We start from the raw sequence: 14,358 nt of genomic DNA, 5'->3' as shown, positions 1-14,358 counted from the left end.
TGTCTAGCGAGGCACTCGGATTTGGAGCAGCACCCAGAACTGCTTCTAGACTCCCAGCCCCACAAGCTACCTGAGATGAAGAGCAGTAGTTAATACCACCCAAACATCAGCAAATTCAGCTTCAATCTGTGAATAATGTCATTTGGCTTAAAACAAATCATTAGGTGCAAATACATTTTTCAACTGACAGAGATGAAAATGAAGATTTCTCATTTTCCTGACTTCTGGCTTTAATTTTCTGTAAGCTTCAGAACCTGCGGACTAATATAAAGATAACAACGCTGCCAATGGAAAGTTAATTCTACTTCCAGAAACTTCAGAATGAATCTGAAGTGGGGAAAAAAACAGAACAACAACCCTCTTCCCTTATAATGGTTCTCTAAGCTTTCGTGCACTTTCATGCAGTTCCGTTTTTCCCTGCCCTTTAGGACTACGCTATACAAAATCTGCCTGGACCTCAGGTAAAGAAGAATTTCTTCCAGTATGTCCAGCTGGGCATTCTATCCTAAAGTAGTTCAACTTCAGAGAGGCAATTAATGCCCATTTCCAGGTAACCATTTAATTCATGTAGGCACATTGAAAACCCATGTGACGGACGAAGGGATTGGTTTTGGCCACGAGCCATTCAAGCAAGGTCAACTCCAAACGTCCTGCCAGGTGTAAACTCTGTAGGGGTCCCCCAAAGCACACAGGACTTCACAAACTCTTGGCTACATCTGCAACCTGAAGGGATGAGCAGAGCTCTAACTTACCAGAAATGAACTATTATTTTTAACGTATAGTACTACATTTCTAGGCATGGCAGAAAAAATATGTGTTTTTTTTTTATAGACTGTATTTTTCAAAGGTCATATTTCTGAGAATTAGCCAGCCTTTTAAAAGGCTTTAAGGATAAAAGGAGAACCAGAAAAGCTTTTTATCTGTCTTTATCAATTGTTTAGTACAGTAATTCATACTTTCAATATTCCTTGGTGATTTTTGTAGAAGGCTTTTTCTCATTATCTGATCATACACTGAATTGAGTTAGCGTACTTTCACAAGATCAAATGTCTCCATGTTTTACTTGCCTGCATTATCTAAATTTTAAATTAGTCAGGAGATCCTTTTTATGGCTTCGAGTAAAAACAAAACAAATTCCAGTGAAAACGTGTCCCCACACAAGAAGAATTTCTGTTTGTAAAAGAACAGACAAGGAAATAATTCTGCAGCTCAAACAGTTAAAATATGAGAATGGAACCAGGACGTTCCTTTCTAATACCTCATGAGCTGGCCTTACTCCCCACGAAATTCAACGGCAAAACAAACCTGGATCTGACCCTTGCATTGGTATTGTCACAAGCAAGAATTTTTGGCTGACATGACTACCAACCATATGGGATTTGGGGTTTTCTTGGACAAGTCCTTAGCCCAACTCTATTATTCCTTTTGCCTGAAAGACTTCCACCTAATTTCTTGGTTACAGGTAACAACAGCCACTCAATCCCATGAACGAGGAATTCATTTTAAATAAGGATGGGAGTCCCTAAAGCTGGAATGGTTCAGAGCTCTGCAAAACCCTACTACAGCATCACAATATTAGCAACTTTCTTTAAATAGATTCTAGCTGACATCCAATAACAATAAGCATGTCTATATCTTTTTGAATTCCAGGCATGTCAGACAATTGCACAGGATAAAAAGGACTCCCAGAAGCAAGGAGAATATTACGATTAAGAATGAAAATAATGAAAGCTTCCAGTATCTCCCCAGAGAGACAAGTGTCAAATGGTTGCAGCCAAAGCCATAGGCAGAAATACTGACAAGTTAAAATATTATTTACGAAGGAAAGTTGAAAGAAATATAAATATACTGTAGCCAGGAAGAACTGAGGGGACAGCTCTCTTCCCTGATAACATCCTATTTTAACTGACAGTTAACTGGATAAAGGTATGAGCTGAAAACTAATGGTAATGAGGTGATTTTTCCTTTATATGACAACACATTTATCTCCTGCAGGGAAATACAAAACCTAAAAAGGGAGACTGACTCACTGATCCAATGGCAAATTCAGTACAGAAGTAAAGCAAGTGAAGCCTGCAGGAGTAAAAGGGTAAGAGCGGTATGAATACATTGTTCTTGGTCTCAAAAAAATTACAGAATTACAGAACATTCTGGTACGGACACAGAATGGTAGGTTAAACAATACCACAGTGCAATGATGAATTTTCTAAATCACTCAGTGGACTTCAATGGAAGCAGCACAGTTCCACACACCACTAAGCCCAGCACAGCTTTTACATGGAGAGAATTACAAAGCATAACATGCAAAAACATCTTCACGATCAGAAGTTGACTCTCATATATGCTTAAAAGCAGACTATAAAACGTAAAGGTCCACCTGAGTGGAGGTCAAGAGTCTCAACTGTAATTCACAGGTTCGAGAAATGTGGAATAAATAGGGCTGGGGGAAGTTGCACTGCTCTCCTAGGGTAATTATGATCCATGGCTTCACACACTTTATCTACACAGAAATAAAAGTCTAGCCTTAATGCAAATGATATTTATTTTGTCAGGATGTTAAATTAGTACTATACTCATCACTACTGATTTTGTGTGAAATATCAGGCATCCTGGCACATCACAGCTCAAGGTTGGCACAAGTGGGGCATGCGGAAAAACCAAGCAACTTACAGGTGTTTTCATCCAAAAAGATAACACAAATTGATATTTTTCCATGATTTCCTCTGAATGTTGGACATCTGTTAAACATCTAGGATTAGGAAGGAAGAATCACGCCTGAGCTCTCTCTTGCAGTACAGTCCTGACATCTGAGAGGGTAGGTGGTGTTTAAATATGCTGATCAGCTGGACTTGAACAAGGTTCAGCTTGTCCTGTGCAAATGCAATGCCTTCCCCTTCCCATTTTCCAAATGCAAGGTTTTACCCAGAAAACTGTTGTGGACTTTACAAGACCAGAAGTCACACTGGAAGCAGAGAACAGAGCATGCCAAAGCCACGCTCAATACTCCTAGAAAGATGTCCTTTGCATAACCAGTCACGGGGAAAGTGTCAAAAAGATGCATTCTCTTCCTGATACCAACCTGAAATGCTAAAATATAAGCTGCTAAGCAGTATCGGCACTAAAGAGTTCTGAAACCAAAGTTGTTGCTCAAGGCATTTTTACTTTTTACAGAAGCTGCTTGATGACCATATGGAAACTGCAATGAAAAACTCTGGTATTATGACAGACATTAAAACTAAACCTTTTGAAAAGTAGCTTAAGCAACACAGACGAAGCTCCCCTGTGATTCATTATTTCAGTGACAAGAATAGTTGATGAAACAGTTATAAAAGACTTTACAGTTTTTAGTGTGGGACTGGACAATATGTTTTGGTTGCATTCTGTTACTCCCTTGTAGAGAAGGAGTCAAACACAGGCTTGTTTTCAATTAGAAAATGATGCCCTGAAGAACTGGCAAAGATGCTTGTGTATCAGTTAATGAAAAAGAAAATCTGTTCTTTTTCAAGAGGGGAAGTGACAGAAGAGGAAAAGACTCTATTACCTAAAAGTAAGCAGGATGATTTTTGATCTACAAAGTTGTATTTCATTGAATTCCACATATTCCACATTGAAAAGCAAGTTGCTCTTGTACCACACATCCCAAGTTCAATACTGACTACCCAGATAACACCTCAAGAAATGAAACTAATTACAATTCAACACCACTTGTAAATATCACCTTTAAGTCACAGACAGGTAACAAAAATAATGTATGTCTTGATGCTGACATACAACATAGCTTTTGACAACAACGAAGACTATGGCTGAAATGGGATGAAGTGCAATTACAATCAAGTTATGATCAAAATCAAGAATGACCTTAACTATCTAATGCCTATTTCCTAAGCATTTATAACAAGTGGGACAGCATATACTCATAACTACCCTCGCTTTTTAATGCCATTTGATGACAGCTTTGAAGCTGTGGATTGCCTATGAGGAAAACGCTGATTTCTCTGTAATCAAGCTTTTTCATGGGAATGTGCTTGACTTATCTAAACTCCAGTAAGACAATGTGTTTTGGAAAAGAATCAAGAGACCAGAAAGCCTCATATCTAGTGTGCCAGTCCAAGTTATGGCTGTACTGAGGACTGATTTAATAACTGAGCTGGAGTCAGTCCTACTGCAGTCTTACAACAAAAATATAGTTAATTTACAAAAAGTGAAACAGCAGAATGAGGGGAGAGAGAGAGAGAGAGAATATGAATGTCACACTCTGTAGCCCAAGGACTACAAATACGGAACAGAATGGGTCACACACCTGCTCCTTTTATTTCTACAAAGCAGAAAAAACTTTAATACCAGACATTAAATGGCTCTCCATGGAATCAAACAGTCCAATGACTACTACGATCAAGAACCTTGGAACAGGACCCAAGGTGTTCTATGAAAATCCACTAAAGCTCTATATCAAATTGACTTCAAGAAACTTATTTTCTTCCCCTGATGAAGATCCAAAAAAAGAAAAAAAAAGGGAAAAAAAAGGTATCCAAAAGCCTTAAAAACATAATGGGAGAAAAATCCAGCCCTACTTCAAATCAGTGATGAATACTTTAAAAATCTTGTCACTAGAATGCATCGAATAACTTTTTCCAGATAAGTAAGTATTCATTTATTGAGTTTGGCCTTAGAGCTTACAATGAGGCAATGACATTAGGTCCTGTCAGATGTCAAATCTCAATTCCTACAGCTGTAAAATAACTTGCATTTTTCTTTCTGCTATCTCTGAGAAGTTACAGAACCATGCTATCAACATTTAAGGAAGCAAGAACTAAGGTAAGTCTTACTTTACAGACTTAAGATTCCTACCCTAACAGTTCTAGAACACAGCAAAGCAAAAATACTTAGTAGACAAAAAAGATAGTCAGTGGAATGGTAATCTTGCTTCATAAATACATACCGAAGTACACACAAAGTTCTGAGCAATTATGGCATAAGAATACAAAAACAGTGCAAAAGCATTTGATTTAGATACTTCATTCTCTTGGGCAGACCGAAAAGACTTCAAAAGCTGCCCTCACTGAAAAATGATTTCAATATTACATGCCTAGGTTTGTAAATCTTTCCAAAGCCTGCTTACCTGGAATTATCATCAGCCAGAATATAAACTCTGAATCATAGGGGCATGTAAAATGCCTTCTGACCTCCCTAATAGCCGTTTGGTCTTTTCCACTGAGGAAAGAAACCAAACTTTATTTTATTTCTACTCTTCAATATGTGCATTCTTAAACTGAGTAATTTTCTGAATGCAATTCTCACATAGCTGTAGCTAGTATAAACTTAGAATCCTACACAACATTACTTCTTCCTCATTTAAAAAATCAGAACTAAATTTAAAACTGTAGGACTATAAAAACATCTGCTCACCTCAGAAATTACCAGTATATGAAATATTTCAAATAACAGCAATATTGCCAAGAAAAGCAAACAATCAAGCTCTCACAGGCTACAACTTGACCATTTTGTCTGATTTTTAGCTCCTCACTGATACACAGAGATGCGAACAAGCATTCAGCATACCTGCTCCAACTTCTTTTTCTTCTTCTTCAATGTTGTTTTTGATGCTGTCATACTCCTCATCGATTGCCTGGTTGCCACGCATCTGAGACAGAATCCTCCGTGCTCTCTGAGTCTGGCCTTTCTGTATCAACCATCGGGGACTTTCAGGAAGAAACAGGAAACCAAAAAACTGTATAACTGCCGGCACGGCTGAAAGCCCCAGCATGTACCTGGAAATAAATAAACAAACAATTTTCTCATATTTGGCTACAGAAGCATGCTACGAGAAGACTTGTATAGAGCAGCTCAAGCTTACAAACCAAACCTCCTCCCTTCATATTCTTTATTGCCGGAAATTAAGCAGGCGAGAATCCTATTCTTCCAGTACTGTAGAAAACAAGACCTTCGCTTTCAGTTCCAGTATGTCTCAGGACGGGCTGAATATTCTACTGTTGCCGACCCAACAGCCAGTGCTTCAGAGGACATTCAATCAGACTAAATAAAAACTCAAACATTCCAGTAGTTTCAAAACTGATAAACCCTTTTATGAAAATATAAGAAAAGAACGAACAGAATAAGAAAGCAAAGACAGAGAGAACAGATGGGTACTGCTGATGACAAAAATGAGACTGAAATCCTGCTAATTGTTTTACAGACCTATAAAAAATGATAAACTCCAAACCAGCCAGCGCTAAATGCTTAATTTGATCAGTAAGTACGTGTATACAGATACGCATTGCCAGGGAATAAGCCTCTTGTGTAAGGAGATGCCTGTTTCTGACTGTAGACAGAAACACTGAAAAAAGTTCATTTAACCAGCGCTGCGTCCATTTACACTAGATCTTTCAGATCTCTCTCTTAAATCTTCAGGCAGCTGCACCGTTGTTTTAAATCAAAACAGCATTTTAGGTGCCCAGAGGGATTTTACTATAGACAGCATTAATGCCAGTTCTCTATTCAGCAGAGAATTAGCTCTGGCAGGAGAGCTACGCTTCCAGGAGCCAGCACTGACACCTGTGACAGCACCCAGAGACACCACCATTTGCTCCGACTAAAGCAGGGCGAAAGGCTGTGGAAGATGAGCATACCACCATCTTTCATGGGTGGTTCTGGTCCACCCACTTCACATTTTTATATTCCTTCAATAACAAGAATTACGAAATACCATGTAATTTTGTTCTGCTTTTTAAATCTTTTTCCCTACATCTGATAAACCATTTGTGCTAGACACTTTACTTTGGCTTCCATTAAAGTCTTTAAATGGAGCTGGTGTCACCTGTGCATTATTGCAAACAACACAGGTTTCACATCAGTTGTCCTAACCCTTACACCACCTCCAGAAACCAGTCCTCAGACTGAATATTGGGGCGGTTTGTACTCATAAATAGGTTCACACCTTGAGATCAATCAGGAAATGAGGGGGATTAGCATATCTCTCCTCCAGCTCCTCTTTTATCCTCAGTATACATGTTTTCACACCAATGGTTCTAAATTCTCTCCCATGGATGTCTTCATAAAGCTCGCTATGCAATGAGAGATTGTTAATAGAGTAGGAAAGAGAACGCAACCGTTAACAAAAACCTTGTTTCAGGACAATAAGCCACGTGTATTTGACAAGCCCAAATGCATTTTGGGTGAATATGGAAAAAGACTTTCTTAGAATGACATTTGCAGATTTAACAAAGAAAACCATGAGCAATACAGCAGGGTAGAAAAATGGAGAACGGGGGAAAAAAAAAAACACAAAACCACATAAACACACAAAAGGTAACGTAAAGGGGCTGGCCATCCCTGGATAACGTGCATGTAAGGCCAGTCTTCCCATCCCCAAGCCAAGCCCTCAAGTTCTTCCTAAACTGCGCAAAAATTTCCAAAGGTCATACCAGTACATCTTGGTCTGGAAATAAAACTGTAAACAAGTCACTCATTTTCTAGCACTTTAAAAATGATATAGCTCATTGTTAGTTTAAAAAAAAAAAAAGGAAAGCAGGAAAAAGAAAATAAATTCAAAATGCAAAGCTTGTGGCAGGACTATTAGTTAAGCAGTCGTCAGCCACCATATCTAACAAGTGTCACTAATGTTCTCATTCCTCATTCACTAATGTCCTCATTCATCAATGTCCTCCTTTCTTCCTATGCTCCTCCCTCTCCACAAACAGTTTTTTTGGAAGCTGTATATAGAATCCCTTTAATACATACACCGCTGAAGCTCAACAAACAGTATATTCAATATCTGTATTAGTGTGCCATTCAGAAAGCCTATTCTATTTCTAATGACAGGGAGACCAAAACTGTAGAAATTAAAAACACAATTGCTGCATTCTGCCAAACTGCAAGCAAGAAGAAGATCTCTTGGTACATTTAAGTAAACAGATACAGTCCTTTACACTCGAATTACCCCATTTCTGTTCCTCCAAAGCCCTTCACTCCCTTAAATGCAGCAGAACCTCCAGAATTAAGCAGTTGGGTACCTGCAATCATCTTAGGAAGGAAAAAAAAATAAGTTCAATGGAGGCTCCTGAAAGCTAGATCTAGCCTTTTAAAACTACCAGTTGGACTCTATTGGATTGTTTATCACAAACAAGATAGAAAAGAAGAGCAGAGAGCTCAGTCACTAAAGTCAGTTTCCAATTGACATGTTTCTGGTCAAAGTGGAGTACAAGGAGCACGGCAGGAGGAAAATGTTCAGTTAAGAGCATACATCCACTGCAAGTTCACGAGTCATTGCAATTTTCAGATCAAGCAACTTTGATAAAACCAATTTAGAGTAAAAGCAGGCAATTTTGGACATTACATGCAGTGAGCCAGCTTTCAGAAATCTAATATAGTTCTTTCCTATATAGAGTACAAGACTTTGCATTCGAAGCCAGATATCTAGCAGACCTGAAAAAATCCAGCATGAAATTTAATAAGTCTGCTGCAACATTTCTCCTTCCGAGACATACTGCTGCAATACTATTAAGATGGCATTACCAAGGTTTATAAAGCTAACCTGACATAAGAGTCGGGTTAAATATTTGTTTTCTTTTGTTTGTTTTTAATTTAATATCCAGCATTTCCAAGAACAACCAGAAGTAAAGTTCCTTCTTGGTTTTTGTTGCACTCCAATGCACAGCCATTCAATCACTACCAGCTACGATAATTGCTGTAATTTTCCTTCTTGTATGGGATGACTCAGGAGTGAACATCTGTGATGTCTCGCCATGTGCACGTTGGGCACTCTTTCCAGGTGACAGACCATCTGTACACTTCTCTGCTCAGCCTCAGGTTGCAGTAAACTAGCTGAGGACAGAAAAGTAAGCAACCCCCAAACAACAGCTCCAGCACTGCAGCTGAGAATCCCTGCATACCTCACCATGAGCAGAGCCTCAGCTTCTGCCCAAAGCATCTTCAACAGTTTCATTTAGCTCCGCTCAGTCCTGCAGAACAGTGCTTGGCATGTACATAAAACACAGCGTTATTGCATTAGCAGAAGTTATCCAGCGTGAGCCAGCAGGTTGCAAAAACAATTACTCCTCATTACACAAAACACCACGCCGCATGTGGAAGACTGGGACCACCAACATGAGAGCGAGCTCCAAACCAGGGATAGCTCAGCAAAGGATCACTAAGATGGAAAAGCAACAGGAACACATGACAAAAGAGGCTGAGATCACCTAGTCTGTGCTGCTCAGGGAAGAGAAAATCAAGGGGGGATCTAATTGCATCTTTCACACACGAAAAGGAGCTCACGGAGGAGATGGAGACAGACGCTTCTCAGACGTACGCTGTGGAAGGACAAGAGCCGATAATCACACACTGCAGCAAGAAAAATTCAGATCAAAGATGAGGGAAAACAGTTCTTCACAGTAAGAGTGATCGAACATGAGTGAGTTGTCCTGAGAAGTGGAAATGGCTACCCGTGGAGATTTTCAAAAATCAGCTGGACAAAGACCTGAGTAAATTAATCCAACCTGATTTAACTTGGATGCTAACCCTGCTTGAAGAGCTGTAAATTAGCCTTGAGACCTTCGAGTACCTTCCAACGGATTTTTTCCTGTGATTCAGAATGTGCAGTAGATCCATTCTTAGCTTTTCACAATTTATTTCTACCACCTTGAAAGCTGCAACATTTCCTTCCCCTTCACCACTGGGCTTACACACAACTCCCTCTTTTCTTGATTAAAAATTCAAGGTAGCAGATTTTAATTTGTCTGAACAGCTCCAATAAGATCAATACTTGTTGGATACTGTGTTAACGTGTATTTTTCTTCCAATATAGTAGCATTTACTGAAACGCACGGATTTCAAACACGTCCCTATCTCATATGCATCAGCCCACTGAGGGGAAAAAACACAGATACATCCACAAAAGCCTTCCCCAGCTGAATCCCTAACCCATGAGGTAAACCAAACCCAAAAAAATCTGCCCAAAGAGAAAGCACACAAACACTTGCAACAGTAACAGTGACCCAGAGCTCCATTTCTAAGTAAATATCTTTCCTGTCCATTCGTCAACACCCAGCTTCATGCCTAGGGACCCATTATGTTAGCAAACTAGTTAAGCTAAAAGTCAATTTAAAATAACAATACAACTGGACAAGTGGCATTGGGGGTCAAATACTTAGTTTATTTTACCTAGACATGCATTAGTGTATATCATGATAACCTTTTCTAAAAATTGACCGTATTTCATTAACTGCAGAAAGGGATTAACCACCTTATAAAACTAAGTTTTTCTTTCAGTGAAGGCTGTTTCTCAGTCCTCCATAACTGGACACATGGTCTGTGGCAGCATGAGGATGCATTGCAATAAAAAGGTCATCAGAAGCTTCACGTGAAAATGTGAAACGCTATTTCCATTTCAGCTTGAGTATACAATGCATCTTCAGAAAGCAAAAAGCAGAGCTAGAATTGACTATATTAAATAAAATCAGCATGAAGTGACTTTTTTTTTTTCTTCAGGTCAAAATATGGCATCTTTTTACGTAAGAGGCAAAGGAAGCAATCATATGGACAAAAAGTAAACCCCTCAAACTTCTTTAATTTTCAGACATACACAGATTAACCTATAGATTCATCAAGAAAACATTACCTTTTTTTTTAATGCATATTTCTTTACATACTAAAGAAAGACCAGCTTCTAAGTATTTCTGAATACCAAGTCCCAGATGAATTGTTCATAACTTCAACTACAAACATCAGTCCACCTAGAAATCCTTACTCAGCTCCATCAGAAGCCAGTGAAAATAATAATATTTAATTTGTAAGCTTTTCTGGAGGTTGGAGGATCATTCAAATTATGATTTTCAAATAGCAAAACAATTCCAGGCTGTAGCAACAGAAATGGAAGACCTTACAGCAACATGCACCCCTTTCCCAAGAGACTTTCAAGAGAACAGCACACCTAATTAAGCACAAGTTTCCAGAAGCTGGAATGTGTAGTATAAGTTATTCCTCCCACACAGTTCTCCTAATTATTTTTTCACATCAGCACTGCAAGTAAAATACTGAGCCACAGAAATGTCTAATCACTCAAACGACACACCACCATAAAGAAGGTAGGTGCAGTCCAGAATCACTGAGCAATGTCTACACGAAGATCATATCCAGAAAGTAGAGAAAAAGAGAAAAATATTATTCTATATAACCCAAACTTTTAACTATAAAGGTATCCTACAATATCTGTCACTTCATTTCTCATTAGATTGCTACTACTCAAGTTAAGAATATTCAATATACCCCTCTATTTTGTGCACGCAGCACCACAATCACTGGAAATTTGCCTTTTGAAAAATCAGGATGTAATTATTCTAAATGCAAAAGGCAAGCTACTTTTATAAACGTCATAACAATCATTCAAGCTTGTTGATGCATATTTATTGCTCATCCATTTTAAAGTTTAGTAAAGTCAGAAAACCTAAACATACTGTGAATATTAAGCTTAAGTGAAAGCTTACCATTGTATATCATTTAGCGAAAGTTAATTATTAAAGTTCCATTTCAGTATGCAGTTTTACCAGTTTATATGTGAACTCTATTTAACCAACACGAATTATGATAGCTGTCAACCACTAAATGTTCTTTCAATTATTTACCTAGCCTTGCCCAAATCGTAACTACGCCAGTTTTCCTTTTAGCAATGAAGACTCACAAACCTCCATCCGTCCTTCGCGAGGTAGCTGAAGATTCCGTCCACGACACTTGCGAAAAATTGCCCTCCGGTGATGAACAGAGTGTTAATGGTGACTAATCTGCCTCTTAAGTGTGGAGGAGCAACTTCTGCGATGTACACGGGCACTGTCATAGATGCTACACCTACAAGAATAAATTAGATTACATTTATGAAACTGAAAGAGATGTTACATCCTTTTTCATCATAAAATACTATGCTGTTTAAATGGAACAAGCTCTAAGAGTGGGATTTTCCAGGTTCCAGAGGATGACAAAGAAGAAAATACACCTAACGAACTCCAGAAGAATATCCAGAGCAAATGGGCACACACACTGGCTGCTAGTGACTGCATCCCAAATTCAAGGATTGATGCAACGATGCAAGTAATAAATCACTAATTCACATTGTGTGTACACCAAGGTTAAATAAAATGCATAAATATATTTACAGTTTTGAGATAAAGAGAAGCTACGATCCAAGTAAGCATTCATAACGCAAAATGCCTAACTAAAGGTTTTACAAGAAAAGACACAAAGCGTTCTCAGTTCTGTTATTGTTAGACAGAATGGATTATTTCTCAACTTTCCTGGAGTTTAAAACTACCCCAACACCATACTAAAAGTTCTACCACCGTAAGGAGGCAAGGACTGAAGCTAAAAGCACTGATGCCTGTTATTCTGTCTTGATATTGGCAATATTTCTTGTGAATGAAGGCCTGGCTCTAAATGAGCCATTTGTGCAAAAGACAGAAATGCCCACGTGGAAGACAAACATGCACGCATACACGAACCATAAGAACAGATGTCCGGTGACGTATGAAGAGCAGAGCTGAGTACAGCACACGATGGGTGCCATATCCACCGACAAATTCATGCTCATTTAAAGGAAGTTTCTATTCCTTTTCCATTAGAAGAACCAAGAGCGACATCCAACTATATATATATATATATTTTGGTAAAAAATGGAAATAGGTTGGTGGCACACACTCAGAAGCCCACTTCTCCTGAAGCCAGCTGAGATACCACCTCAGTAGAGCGAACGCAACCTGACCGGCAGTGGGGACACCACCACTCCCAGCCCGTCCTCCCCGGGGAAGCCCCACCACCTCCACCAGCACAGGCCAACGCCACCCCACAAGCAGAAGCTGGGGTCGCCTCACTGGGTGCACGGGTTCCTGAAGCACAGGGATGGTTTCCACCACATGCGGCAGCAGAAAAGCCTCATGGTGTGAATACCTGGCGGAGGGTCGGCGAGGTGCCCGCTGCCCAGCTGGCTCACCAGACTAAGAGCACAAAACTCCCCGCAGCAACAAGGCTAGCCTGACAGAGCTGCTGGAGCCTCCCAGAGCTCGAGTGAGGAATACAGATTGTTTAATAATAAAACAGCATCAGAAGATCTTTTTTTTTCTGATAGGGAGATGCTTGCAGCGGCCGCTCCGCGTGATAGCCCAGTTCCCGGCAGAGCTCCCAGGACACACCGGTGCCTCCTGCTGTTATTGACTCAGCAACCCACATACAACAACAAAATACACATAAAAGTGTCAGGAAAAAAAAAAAAAAGGACATTAAAAATTTATTCAACCTTTTTTCAAAGTGAACCAGAATGCACCATGGAGAAAAGCATTCAAATAGCCTCTTGCGATATAGAAGCAAATTTTCAAACACGCCTCACCATTAGGGATATTTCTCTTGCATCTTTCACATTAGTGTTTTAACTAATTACAATTAAAGCGATGGAGATAGCACACATATAATGGAAAGGCCTTTACAGGAAAGCGTAGGAGTACGTCTGCTTTCTCAAAACAAAAACCATCAACCAAGGACCAGCCACGGAGACCTAGGAAAGGCTCGGCAGTAGAACAAGCACCAAGCAGCCCCCTTGGTGCACTTTAAATGGGTTTCCAGTAATCACCAGGTTTGACAATTCATGGACCAGAGATGTCTGATATCTCTGGAGGGTTTCATTTTTTTGGTTGTTTGGTTGGATTTTTTTTTTTTTGAGACCATTCATATTTTGCTCTCCACTACTCTACTCGGAGCAATCATCACTGAAAAGCCACAATGCCTCAAAGCCGGAAAGAAAACACTTTGCCCACCAGTGGCTATTTAATCAGATGGGCCATAACCACCTTCCCTGCTGATTACGAGAGTGACACGGAAATGAAAGGTGATTGAATTCAGAGCAGCAGGAATGACGTGGGAGACCAAGTTCTGCCAACAAGGAGCCTGCAGGTACAGAAACAGGATTTGGTCTTCCAATATGGACAGGGAAGAGAAATATTGTTCTGCTTCCCCCTTTCAAGGGACAAAAAGAAAACTGGCCTTACATCTTTCTCTTGGAAGCTACTGGAAGTCAGTCCCAAGTAATCACCTTCCCCATGGCCTGCAAATACGGATATCATTAAAAGCCTTAGAAAAATAGCACGTATTCCCAAGAAGGCTACTTCTGAAATAACCATCCAGTGAAGCTACTTCAAGAGTTAACAATGGCAAGGTCTGTATGTGCATTTTACTGGAAAGTAGCCAGAAGGACATACACAACGAAGAACAATAGATGACCTGTAAAAAAGCTACCTTTTACACACTCATACTTGAGGGGCATTTTAGCCCATTTGGTTCTTTCTGACGGTTGATTTTACACAGGATCTGCCCAGAAATCTTGTTTCA

General features: G+C 39.6%; 1 protein-coding gene across 1 annotated transcript in view; it reads right to left on the bottom strand.

Annotated features, from left to right (window-relative positions):
* The window catches only part of SLC2A13 (solute carrier family 2 member 13), a 159,800-nt gene that overhangs the window by 116,613 nt on the left and 28,829 nt on the right, over positions 1–14,358 (bottom strand). Inside the window, exons 2-3 of the mRNA XM_083825750.1 lie at positions 11,676–11,835; positions 5,560–5,768 (exon numbers count right to left, since the gene is read on the bottom strand). Of these exons, the coding sequence (XP_083681876.1) occupies positions 5,560–5,768; positions 11,676–11,835 (369 nt within the window). The remainder of the gene's footprint in view (positions 1–5,559; positions 5,769–11,675; positions 11,836–14,358) is intronic.

This window comes from Anser anser, assembly GCF_964211835.1.
Source record: "Anser anser genome assembly, chromosome: 1".
In the NCBI taxonomy this organism is placed as follows: Eukaryota; Metazoa; Chordata; class Aves; order Anseriformes; family Anatidae; genus Anser; species Anser anser.
The sequence above is the reverse complement of the archived record's forward strand: the minus strand, read 5'-3'. Positions and strand labels throughout refer to the sequence as shown.